This window comes from Misgurnus anguillicaudatus, chromosome 11 (assembly GCF_027580225.2).
Source record: "Misgurnus anguillicaudatus chromosome 11, ASM2758022v2, whole genome shotgun sequence".
In the NCBI taxonomy this organism is placed as follows: Eukaryota; Metazoa; Chordata; class Actinopteri; order Cypriniformes; family Cobitidae; genus Misgurnus; species Misgurnus anguillicaudatus.
In genome coordinates this window covers 2,373,286-2,386,586 of record NC_073347.2, presented here as the reverse complement: position 1 = coordinate 2,386,586, position 13,301 = coordinate 2,373,286, and the positions used below count along the sequence as shown (strand labels likewise).

The 13,301-nt window shown below is 46.2% G+C and overlaps 1 protein-coding gene across 1 annotated transcript in view; it reads left to right on the top strand.

The window, feature by feature from the left end:
* The window catches only part of pcsk2 (proprotein convertase subtilisin/kexin type 2), a 53,624-nt gene extending 46,711 nt beyond the window's left edge, over positions 1 to 6,913 (top strand). The window contains exon 12 of the mRNA XM_055170553.2: positions 5,761 to 6,913. Within this exon, the coding sequence (XP_055026528.1) occupies positions 5,761 to 6,250 (490 nt within the window). The 3' untranslated portion in view covers positions 6,251 to 6,913. The remainder of the gene's footprint in view (positions 1 to 5,760) is intronic.
* Positions 6,914 to 13,301: the final 6,388 nt, after the last annotated feature.

Genomic DNA, 13,301 nt, shown 5'->3' with positions numbered 1-13,301 from the left:
TTTCTACCTCAAATTCATATTTCCGCTATCCACTGGGTGGCGATCTTACCCAACTTCAACACTGACGCATCACTCAACACTAAAAACACCGTGTAAGTTTTGATCATGCTCTGAATCTGATCTCTTACAAACATTCTTCACAAAAATTTTATTATCTCCGCTTTAAGTGGAAAATTTGAGAGGTGATAAGAGAACAAATGAAGATAGGATGAAACTTTTTTTAGCGGAGGGTCTGTTCTTTCATTTGATATATTTTATGTTTATTTAAAGAAGATCATTTTTCTGAAAGGCATTAAAGGATTAGTCCATTTTCTTAAAAGAAAAATCCAGATAATTTACTCACCACCATCTCATCCAAAATGTTGATGTCTTTCTTTGTTCAGTCGAGAAGAAATTATGTTTTTTGAAGAAAACATTGCAGAATTTTTCTAATTTTATTGGACTTTAATAGAACCCAACATTTAATACTTAATTCAACACTTAACAGTTTTTTTCAACGGAGTTGCAAAGGACTATAAACAATCCCAAACGAGGCATAAGGGTCTTATCTAGCGAAACGATTGTCATTTTTGACAGTAAAAATAACAAGTGTACACTTTTGAAGCACAACTTCTTGTCGTGTAGATCCGGTCGTGATGCGCCAGCTGACCCCACTACGTCACCGCAATACGTCATCACGTCAAGAGGTCACAGAGGACGATTGCGAAACTCCGCCCCAGTGTTTACATGTGTTGAGAAAGAGGAGCGTTCCTACGTTGTTGTATGTCAACTGATACTAATTAATGTCTTTGTGGCAGTTTATTGTTTAAAATGGTCCGCAAATGTGCGTTTTATATATGTAACACGTGACCTCCCTACGTCACTACGCATTTACGTTAGGTCGCGCTGGACCGGACCTTGACGAAAAATTGTGGTTTAAAAGTATATATTTTTTATTTTTCTTGTCAAAAATGACAATCGTTTCGCTAGATAAGACCCTTATGCCTCGTTTGGGATTGTTTATAGTCCTTTGAAACTCCGTTGAAAAAAACTGTTAAGTGTTGAGTTAAGTGTTAAATGTTGGGTTCTATTAAAGTCCATTAGAATTGGAGGAATTCTGCAGTGTTTTCTTCGGGAAGCACGGTTTCTTCTGGACTGAGCAGGGAGAGACATCGATATTTTGGATGGCATGGTGGTGGGTAGATTGTCTGGATTTTTGTTTTAAGAAAATGGAATATTCCTTTAAACTAAAACTGGGTGGCAACTAAACAAAACGGGGAAAGAGCTGACGGGGAAAGAGTTAAGCATGCTTCCAAGCATATTTGATCATCACACAGTTGCACGATATAAATGTTAGTGTATAAATTAGATGAATTTTGATTTATAAAAATAAACACCACAGTCTTTAATCGTATTTTCATTGTGTCTTTGCTGCGTCTGTGTTGGTTTGGAACTGCGCTCTGAGGAACTACTTTGTTTGGCGGAAGAGTAATATTTGTACTAATATAATTACAACTTATTTGTGTTTCATTTTATGAAATCCTGTTATGCATATGAAGTAACCGTTTTATAAAAGCAATAAGCCCCGCAAAGCAGTGGTGTTACAGTGCATTTTATAACAGCTTCGCGTCGTGCCTAACAACGCCCCTTAGCTGTTATAAAATGCACTGGTAACCCACTGCTTCTTGGGGCTCATTGCTTTAATAATAATAATAATAATAATAATAATAAAAATGCTGACTAGACAATATATTCATTTTTGAACATTTTAAAATCTGTGAAAGCAAAGCCAATTCTCTTTTTTGTGTGACATAGGGTAGCAAGTAAAACACCACTACCAATTCAGGAAATCATTTTGGAATAAAAGTTGTTTTAGATGTGTCTGAATGTAAATCAGTGCTTTCTACAATATTGATATTTTTCTTTAATATGGATTGTAACAATCTCACTGCCCTTGCAATCATTTGTAGGTTTCCTCTAGTATTTTTCATGATGTTTTTAGTAACCGTAAACTCATCCACACCTATGACTTGTCTTGCGTGGCCCTTGAATGCATCTATAAAGCAGTTTCCTGGGAAACTCGAGCCCGTGAAAGACACAAACAGAGGCACTAATCTGAGTGCTGTAATGGGTCAGGCTGGGAGGCCAGCGTCTGATAATGCCATTACATCCACTCACTCCAGTCCTCTACTGTTATCATCACTGCAACACCAAACAGACCGTCAGCAGCACTGAGCCTTTGTGCTCGTATGACAACAAATCTGCCCATAAAACCCATCAACTGCCTCAACCAATTGTTGGCATCAGGATGGTGCACTATTAAAATAGAGGAACATATAGTCATTACTTTCCATTGTTGAGTTTAACTGCTTGTTTTGAGGCTGTACAACTTCAAGGTCATTTTCAATACACAAACACAAGCTTAGTGCCCTTGCCACTTTTTGTTCAAATGCTAATTTTGTGTATTATTCATTTGACATTTCTGTAGTTCTTGAAAAATGCATTTGTCTCTCACAGGCATCTATCTATTATGGTCAGAGAGAGAGTGACAGATTTGTGCTTGTTTATTAGTTACTTTCACAGCGTTAATAATCATTCTCTAAATGTCACAAATAAAACAGATCTAATAGCCAGACCCGGAGTTTACAAACTGTTGTTGTTGTTTTTAGCAGTGCTTTTGATAATATATAGATATTCATAATTTAAAACGAAGCAAAAAATACTTTCTAATCCACACTCCTTGAGCATCATTTATGAAATGCTGCATAGAAATGTCCTAAATTTAATCATACAATTATTTCTCAAAAGCGCGCACGTGTGATTCATAAAACGAATGTACGCCTAGAAGGGCACGTACGCCTCACTTTCAGACATGAAATCTATAAATTGTAAATGAGATCGAAATTGTGCGCAGCTGAACAGTTGCAGATTTCCGCCTTTAAACAATGTCTAATTAATGTCATTAACACATAAAAAGCACCATATATATACTGTATACACTCACCTAAAGGATTATTAGGAACACCATACTAATACCGTGTTTGACCCTCTTTCGCCTTCAGAACTGCCTTAATTCTATGTGACATTGATTCAACAAGGTGCTGAAAGCATTCTTTAGGAATGTTGGCCCATATTGATAGGATAGCATCTTGCAGTTGATGGAGATTTGTGGGATGCACATCCAGGGCACAAAGCTCCCATTTCACCACATCCCAAAGATGCTCTACTGGGTTGAGATCTGGTGACTGTGGGGGCCATTTTAGTACAGTGAACTCATTGTCATGTTCAGGAAACCAATTTGAAATGATTCGAGCTTTGTGACATGGTGCATTATCCTGCTGGAAGTAGCCATCAGAGGATAAGTACATGGTGGTCATAAATGGATGGACATGGTCAGAAACAATGCTCAGGTAGGCTGTGGCATTTAAACGGTGCCCAATTGGCACTAAGGGGCCTAAAGTGTGCCAAGAAAACATCCCCCACACAATTACAACACCACCACCACCAGCCTGCACAGTGGTAACAAGGCATGATGGATCCATGTACTCATTCTGTTTATGCCAAATTCTGACTCTACCATCTGAATGTCTTAACAGAAATCAATTGTAGCCTCTTTTCCTATTTGTAGTGGAGATGAGTGGTACCCAGTGGGGTCCTCTGCTGTTGTAGCCCATCCGCCTCAAGGTTGTGCGTGTTGTGGCTTCACAAATGCTTTGCTGCATACCTCGATTGTAACGAATGGTTATATCAGTCAAAGTTGTTCTTCTATCAGCTTGAATCGGTCGGCTCATTCTCCTCTGACCTCTAGCATCAACAAGGCATTTTCACCCACAGGACTGCCACATACTGGATGTTTTTCCCTTTTCACACCATTCTTCGTTAACCCTATAAATGGTTGTGCATGAAACTCCCAGTAACTGAGCCGATTGTGAAATACTCAGACTGTGCCTGTCTGGCACCAACAACCATGCCACGCTCAAAATTGCTTAAATCACCTTTCTTTCCCATTCTGAGTTTAGGAGATTGTCTTGACCAGGACCACACCCCTAAATGCATTAAAGCAACTGCCATGTGATTGGTTGATTAACAAACTTTCACACAGCATCTTTAGGTTATAAAAACATAAAAAATTCAAATCCATAACTTGATTTTCAAAGATTTATTATAAAAACTGATTATTTTTTCCACAAAATGCAATAAATCCATGACAAGTATTTATTAAAAATGCTATAAATCTATTGCATCAATCGTCTATATAAATGTGCATTCATCTTTGCCATGTTATATTCATTTGACGTCGTTGCTTAACGTTTTTCACAGCGATCGCCGATCAGCTGTAAAATGTTTTGGTCCTGCTCGATTTCCGTTGACTTTGAGTAAAATTATGGAAAGTTTTTGAAAAGATCCCCTGGGGTCAATGTGTTATCATGACAGAAACTTGATGCTGTCGGCCCGGGCAAACAAGCACCCGTCTCCCGAGTGCCTTTAGATGTTGATGGCTTACGTTTCTTTCCCGTCACAGAAAACCATCACAGGTTTATCAATGCTATTAAAGTATTATTTTGTTTTTGTTTGTTTGGTGATCACCAAGTACTAAGTAGATGAGGAAAACTAGGATTCCGTGTACTCAACACGCCGCCATTGCTTATTTACATTGCGTGAATGGTGCGCTGTAATCTGTGAAGTGGATTTATGGCATTCTGTAGAAAAGGAGGAGTGGCGTTTATTGCATTTTGGGAAAAAAGGGTGAAAAGATGACAGAATAACACGGCGGATATTGGATTTTGCGTAAAATTAAGAATTTACTTTTTAATACTGACCTGATATAATACTGATTCTGGCAGTAACTCATTTTTTTCAAAAATGGCGTTTATTGCGTTTTGGAACCAAACTCTTTATATGGAGTTTGCAGTGGATTTTGTGTATGCACATTTTACGATCAAATTTGTGCATACGCACGCTTTATAAATGAGGCCCCGGATTCACCAATGAACTGATTTTTGAATTTTAAGGATCCCCCTGATGATCAAGGTCCAGTTAGTCCATACTGGTAGATGTTTTAAAAGACAAAAAAGCTGTGATGGCTGAATTTAAAAATACGTACTTCCTGGGGTTTTGTGCTAGCTGAATAACTGCCATTGTGAAAAGAGATCTACTGTATTCATACCTGAATCAGGTCTTAGAATTCACATTCATTACAATGCAATCAAATCCCAATAGATAAAATCAAATCCCCCTGCACATTTTTTCTTGCTCAAATGTCCCGTTTCATTTTTGACAGTGTATGAGAACGTATGTAGCTTTCTGAATAATGGGTGTCAGTTCAATTTTGTGGTTATTTCTGCACAGTTCTGCCTTCACAAATTTCATGCGGGACTGTTAATAGCTATGTCAATCTTTTCCAGTAAAATACAGTATACATGGTCTCTTCTATGGACGAATATAATGCTTTTCTTAGTCCAGAGCTTGCTTAAGGGTCCTCTATGGTTTTCCATGTCAAACCCTTTTAGCACGGTGCCAGAGATAGATACATCAGCCGTGGACGTGTCATGCACCTGATCAAAAATCCCATCTGTTGTGTGTGTACAGGATTAGCATATAAGCCAATACTTTCCATCATCGGTCACAAGCAGTTTTTGTCTGTTTCCTCTGGATTTAACCAAGTATTTTGGCTAATTCTGGCACATTTTCATATGTATTATCGATGTGCATTGTCTCTGTTAAATAAACCTGAAAATGAAATAAATGGTATGATTTTATGATTTTTCTTTCTTTCTTCAGCAAAATACAGTCAGGCAATAAACTGGTGCTGACAATCACAACCGATGCCTGCCAGGGAAAGGACAACTTCGTACGCTATCTAGAGCACGTGCAGGCTGTCGTCACCGTTAACGCCAGTCGCCGCGGAGACCTCAACATCAACATGACGTCACCCATGGGCACCAAGTCCATCCTGTTGAGCCGCAGACCCCGTGATGATGACGCCAAAGTGGGCTTTGACAAATGGCCCTTCATGACCACCCATACGTGGGGCGAGGATCCTCGTGGCACCTGGCTCCTGGAGGTGGGCTTCCAGGGAGAGAGTCCACAGAACGGTGTGCTGAAAGAATGGACTCTAATGCTGCATGGAACCCAAAGCGCACCGTACATAGAGCAGGTGGTGAGGGACTACCAGTCCAAACTAGCCATGTCCAAAAAAGAAGAGCTGGAGGAGGAATTAGATGAAGCGGTGGAGAGGAGCTTAAAAAGCCTTCTGAGTAAAAGCAACTAACCACGTGCATGATATCCGGCCCGATCTCTCTCAGTCTCCTCTCTGTATTAGCATATATTACCGGCTCATTTTCTTTCTGCTTTGATCATTTTTTCTTTGTGTGAATATTCGATGAATGTATGAATTTTCTAAATGGTACAGTGACCCCGTAAAGTATTTGGACACCTAAAAATGGACTTGCATTTTGAGAGGAATTAACATAAACATCAGCTTGGATTAAAAGTAGACAGAAACATGCAAAGTATGGCTTTATTTTGACATTTCACATGACACTAAAACATCTTTAAATGTGTCCAAATGCTGTTTGGGCATGCTGTAGGTTCCACCATGAAAATATAACATCCTTCATTTGATGTTCTTTTTTTACTCTTTACAGAAATGTATATAAAGCAAATATATCTATAAACTTTAATATGTTCTTGCCTAACCCGCTGTCTTTCGCCTCTGCTGTACAGTTTGTGACTGTAATCAGTTTGTGTGACTCTTCTTAGTTTAGTAACTTAAAACTCACAGCAGTGATATTTCTTCCTGTTTTACTTTTTGTGAGATGATTTTGTTTTTATCCAATGAAGAGATGTGTCATTTTACTGTTTATGGCCAAACAAAGCATATTTCAGAGCATTCGCTATATATAATAAATCTATTTATCTGTTTGTTAAAGCACTTGAGTGATTTGGACAATAATTGGGTTGGGACACGTGGGACGCAGTGGTTTTGAGCCTTATACACTTAGTTTAGCTTCCTATTATAAATGCTTTGAAGACGAGATTACAGAGTTGTTTATTCTTTATTCTGTCTTCTTTGTTTTATATTTCGCTCTTTAACTCTTTCGCCGCCTTCCCTGCCAGTGTCGAGTATTTCCGGCTTTCCGCAATACTGCTGTTATCCATTTTGTCCATATTATTTCGCAACTTATAAAACCTGGAAGTATCGCCCTAAGGTAAACAGCTGTATGTACTTGTATGTTTTCAGGATTAAAAAATTAAGATAAGTGGTTGCAATCAATTTATTTAAGCTACATTTAAACAAAAATATTAGTAAAGTAAAATAAAATGTAACACTTTTGTTTAAATGTAGCTTAAATAAATTGATTGCAACCACTTACCTTAAAAAAATGGATTAAATTCAATGAATCATTTTTTTCAGTGTATGTTCTTTGGGTTTCTTGGTATAAATTAGCAATTAAAAGTTGTGTGTTTCAGTGATTTTAACAGACGAGTTACTTTAATAGTACAGCAGCAAAAATATAACAATAAAACGTCTCGGTTACGGATGTAACCCTCGTTCCCTGAAGGAGGGAACGGAGACGTCACGTCGTGACCGACGAATTGGGAACTCGCTTAGAGAGACCAATCTGCTTCGAATACTACAAAAAACGCCAATGAACTTGGCATTGAGATATTTGCATAATGCTGGCGCCGCCCCGCCGGGTGCGTATGTGGGGCGCGCGTGCAAATGAGGAAACCAGCTTCTGTTCGCTGAGAAAGCCGGAAGGTGACCGGCCTAAACAGCAGGTGGCAGCACCTGTGGCGACGGGACGTGACGTCTCCGTTCCCTCCTTCAGGGAACGAGGGTTACATCCGTAACCGAGACGTTCCCTTTCAGTCGGTCACTACGACGTCACGTCGTGACCGACGAATTGGGAATCCCTACCAAAACGCCACTAGTGGCTGACCTCTTCCAGTGTCTGCATAAAGCCCTCCGGTTTCCACTTAAGGATAAGGAGAATTAGGTTTTAAGGCAGAAGGCCGGGCACTAGATGTTCCTTTAACCCCACAGTAGTGCCAGCGACTGGGAAGCGCCCTACCAGAGCGGAATAGGAACGCTGCGGAAGCCACCGCCCCGTTAAGGGCTATTGGTGGGCGAAAGTCAACCGTAGTTGAGGTAAATGACAGCCGTGGCTGTGTAAGCAAAGCAGTGCTCTGCTAAGGGAAACGTGGGCTAGTAGGATTAACCCCACGGAATAATACTCACAAAGGAACCCGTTGGGACGCAATGTGGAGCCCTGACCAAACACGTAGGTTCGTGAGAATACAACTAGTGAAAGGCTGACAGCCAATGCTCCGCAACAAAGGCTGTCAAGGCAGTGGAGGGAGCAAATCAAACCATTACGCATTTTTGCTCTGTTAGCCTTCCATACTGAAACTCAATTTGGAGCCTCAGTCGGAGGCTGCAAGCCGACTTGCGAGTCTGCTCTCCGTGTCCTCCCTGGTGAGGACAGAACACGAGAGGATACAGGCTCGATACGAACATTGTAAAATCTAATGAACGTATTAGGTGTCGCCCAACCCGCAGCTCTACAGATGTCTGTCAGCGAGGAACCACGAGCTAATGCCCAAGAAGAGGCAACACTCCGAGTGGAGTGCGCTCTCAAATTAAAGGGGCAAGGAATGCCCTGCAAGTTGTAAGCTAGGGCGATAGTATCAACTATCCAATGAGACATCCTCTGCTTAGTGACAGCTTTCCCTTTCTGCTGGCCACCATAACAAACAAAGAGCTGGTCTGAGGTCCTGAAGCTTTGCGTGCGGTCCACGTAGAATCGCAGTGCGCGTACGGGGCACAACAAAGCCTCGGTTGGGTTTGCCTGCTCCAAAGGCAATGCTTGCAAGCTCACCACTTGATCTCTGAAGGGAGTAGTGGGAACTTTGGGCACGTAGCCTGGTCTGGGTCTCAAGGTCACGCTCGAGACAGAAGGACCAAACTGAAGGCACGAATCGTCAACAGAGAATGCATGTAAATCCCCTATTCTCTTCACCGAAGCCAATGCTAGCAGGGTCAAAGCCTTCATGGATAGAAGCTTCAGACTCGCAGACTGCAAAGGCTCGAACGGAGGACTCTGTAGCGCCTTCAGCACCATGGACAGGTCCCAGGGAGGAATAGAAGGAGGGCGCGAGGGGTTTAGCCTGCGAGCGCCTCTCAGGAATCTAACAACCAAATCATGCTGGCCCACTGATCTGCCGTTAATAAGTGAGTGATGCGCAGATATAGCGGCGATATCAACTTTAATAGTGGATGGTGACAGCCTACCATCTAACCTATGTTGAAGATATAAAAGCACAATGTTAATAGGGCATTCTCTGGGGTCCTCGCGTTGCGAAGAGCACCAGGTGACGAAAAGGTTCCATTTTAACGCGTAAGCCCGTCTCGTAGACGGAGCTCGTGCCGCGTCAATAGTGTTAGATACCGCTTGGGGTAAATCACTTAAACCTTGCGCGCCCTCAACGACCAAACGTGGAGATTCCACAGGTCGGGGCGCGGGTGCCATAATGTGCCCCCTCCCTGAGAAAGAAGGTCCTTCCTCAGGGGAATCCGCCAGGGAGGGGCTGTCGCGAGGAGCATTAATTCCGGAAACCAATTCCTGGTCGTCCAATATGGGGCGATCATTAAAAGGCTCTCCTCGTCCTGCCTGACTTTGCACAGAATCTGTGCTATTAAACTCACTGGGGGGAACGCATATTTGCACAGGCCCCGCGGCCAGCTGTGTGCCAACGCATCCACTCCGAGGCTGCCCTCGGTTAGTGAATAAAACAGGCGACAATGGGTATTGTTCGGTGACGCAAATAGGTCTATCTGCGCTCGACCGAATTTCCTCCAAATCAGCTGGACCGTCTGGGGGTGGAGTCGCCATTCGCCGGGGCGCGCTGCTCGGGAAAGCGCGTCTGCCGCTGTATTGAGCGAGCCCGGTATGTAAATGGCACGAAGGGACCTCAGATGCTTCTGACTCCAAAGGAGGAGATGACGAGCGAGATGCGACAGGTGACGAGAGCGCAAACCGCCTTGACGGTTGATATACGCTACAGTCGCAGTGTTGTCTGAGCGTACTAGTACATCCTTCCCTCGCAGCTCCGTCGCGAAGCGTACGAGTCCCAGATATACTGCCCACAACTCGCGGCAATTGATATGCCAATGCAACTGGGGTGCTGTCCACACCCCCGAAGCCGTGAGCTCGCCGTTCGTGGCTCCCCAGCCCGTGTCGGAGGCATCTGTGTGTACAACAGCATGCCGGGAGATCTGTCTCATGGAGACCCCTGCTCTGAGAAACGCAGGATCTGACCACGGGGGGAATGTTAGGCGGCACGCAGGTGTAATGGTTACACGGTAAATGCCGGCGCGCCACGCTCTCCTCGGGACTCGATCGTGAAGCCAACGCTGAAGCGGTCTCATATGGAGCAGTCCGAGCGGTGTCACGGCCGCTGCTGCTGCCATACGCCCCAGGAGTCTCTGAAACTGTTTCAGAGGGACCGCATTCTTCCCTCGGAATGACCCGAGGCAAGTCAGAATTGATTGAACACGTTCTTCTGTCAAACGCGCCGATAAATCGATCGAGTCCAGTTCCATACCGAGAAAAGAGATCCTCTGCGTGGGGCAGAGTTTGCTCTTTTCCCAGTTGACCCGAAGACCCAAACGGGCGAGATGTTGAAGTGTTAGATCTCTGTGTTCGCACAGCGTCCGCCGAGAATGCGCTATTATAAGCCAATCGTCGAGGTAAGCCAATATGCGAACACCGCTCTCTCTGAGGGGCTGTAACGCCGCCTCTATCACTTTCGTGAACACACGGGGAGAGAGAGACAGCCCGAACGGTAAAACTTTGTATTGATATGCCCGACCCTCGAACGCAAACCGGAGAAACGGTCTGTGACGGGGAAGAATGGACACATGAAAATACGCGTCTTTCAGGTCTATCGCTGCAAACCAATCGTGGGGGCGTATTGCACTGAAAATCTGTTTCGGTGTAATCATCCTGAAAGACCTCTTCTGAAGAGATTTGTTCAGGACACGCAAATCCAAAATCGGTCGTAACCCGCCGCCTTTCTTGGGAACTATGAAATACGGGCTGTAAAAACCCGATCTCATCTCGGTAAGAGGGATCGGCTCGATCGCGTCCTTCGCCAACAGGACCTCGACCTCTGCACGCAGTACATGTGCATCGGACGCTTTCACCGTGGTGAAACGTACGCCCGCAAATTTGGGAGTGTGCCGATTGAACTGAATTTCGTAACCGAGGCGGATCGTGCGTAAAACCCAACGAGACGGGTTGGGAAGCTGAAGCCAAGCTCCCAAGTACCGTACGAGAGGAATTAGCGGCACAACCGGTGAACCCGCGGCGGGGCAGCGAGGCGGGACAGGCGGGACTGCCGGTGCGTCTGCCGTGACAGCATAAGCATCTACAGTGTGTGTGTGTGTGACACTGACCTGAGCCCGCTGAGAGAGACGGTCGTCCGGTCTCCTCAGCGGAGGACGCAGACTCCGAAGGGTATGCTGGTGGTCCGGTCTCCGCAGTGGAGAACTCGAACTCGCCAGAACACCCGCTGGCGATAGAGGAGAGGGAGGAAGAGCATCTGACTGCCCGCTCACATCTCTCTCGATCCTCTGGAGACCTGGAGAAGGAATAGGAATGCACTCTTTTTGTGGTTTTGTGGGTGCCGGCTGAGAAGCCGGCGGAACAGAAACAAAACGAAACCAAAGATTCTCCACCCGGCCCTCTACCGGTGGAAGGAGTGGTGCCATCACCGTCTCCCGTAGAGTGATCCCATCCAAATCCAGGTCGCCCGTCTCAGGGCCGCTTCGACCTCCGTTTACCACGGGAAGCGGGTGGAGCGGGCGGGGCGGGCGGCCGACGGCTGGTCCCCCTCCGTGGCCTGGAAGATGTTCTAGCGGGGGGGGCGGAGGCAGCCGCCGGAGGGTGCCCTCGGCGAGGAGCAGACGGGGCCGCCGGCGCTGGAGGGCGAGATGCAGGTCGCTTGCGCCGGGGCATGATCTGAGCGATCGCCTCCGTCTGCTTCTGGGCGGCGGAGAACTGCTGGGCGAAAGACTCCACCGACTCGCCGAAAAGACCCGCCTGGGACACGGGGGCATCCAAGAACTTGTTCTTCTCCGCCTCAGACATGTCCGCCAGACAGAGCCATAGATGGCGTTCTTGGACCACCATCGTGGACATCGCACGACCAATCGCCTGCGCTGTGACCTTCGTAGCACGAAGGGCCAGATCCGTCGCGGCCCGGAGCTCCGAAAGCACAGGCGAGTCGTGTCCTCCCTCATGCAGATCTCTCAAAGCTTTCGCCTGATGTACCTGCAGCAACGCCATAGCGTGCAGGGCTGAAGCCGCCTCTCCGCATGCCTGGTGGGCAGCCCCCGTTAAACCGGAAGACTGTCTGCAAGCACGGGAGGGTAGGGTTGGGCGGTCCTTCCAGGAGGGAGCGGTGGCCGGACACAGTTGCATCGCGACCGCACGCTATACGGGGGGGATCCCCGTATAACCCTTAGCAGCTCCATCGGTGAGGGAGGTGAGGGGGGAGGGCTGAAAAGACCGTAATCTGGTAAAAAACGGTGACTTCCAGGTCCTAGTCAGCTCCTCGTGCACCTCGGGGAAGAATGGTACCGGCGGAGAGGGTTGTGAAACCCGGGCAGCTCCAAAGAACCAATCATCCAGGCGGGACGGTTCGGGCTGTGGGGGGTGAACCCACTCCAACCCTACGGTCTCCGCCGCTCGAGAGAGCACGGCCACCATCTCTGGATCGAAATCCGGCGTCACGACCCGTCCGGAAGGGGGGAGGACATCCGGATCCTCAGAGGGAGAGGGCCCACCCTCGGATGCTGCGGTCTCCGTGGACCCGGAGGGAGGCACGACAGATCCTGCAGACATCGCAGAACACGACTCTACAGTCTCCATCGGCACATCAACCGGCTGTGGATGAGGAGGCTGAGAGCCGGAGGACGAATCCCCCGACCGGCTCAGCACAGTGATGCGGAGATCGTCCTTTGAGAGCCTCACGGCCGCTCCGTGGCGGCGTTCGGAACTCGCTGGACGTGGGTTGCGTTTTTCCCGGAGGAAAGACAACCGTCTCCGCAAATCCACAAGGGACATGTTCTCGCAGTGAGAACACTTACCCCCAGCGAACGCTGCCTCTGCGTGCTCGATGCCCAAACACGAAAGACAACGCTCGTGACCGTCCTTCGGACCCATATACTTCCCGCATCCAAGATCACACGGACGAAAAGCCATCCTGAAAAGGACGCTAATCGCCGGATATACGAGAGAGTGGCTGCCTTT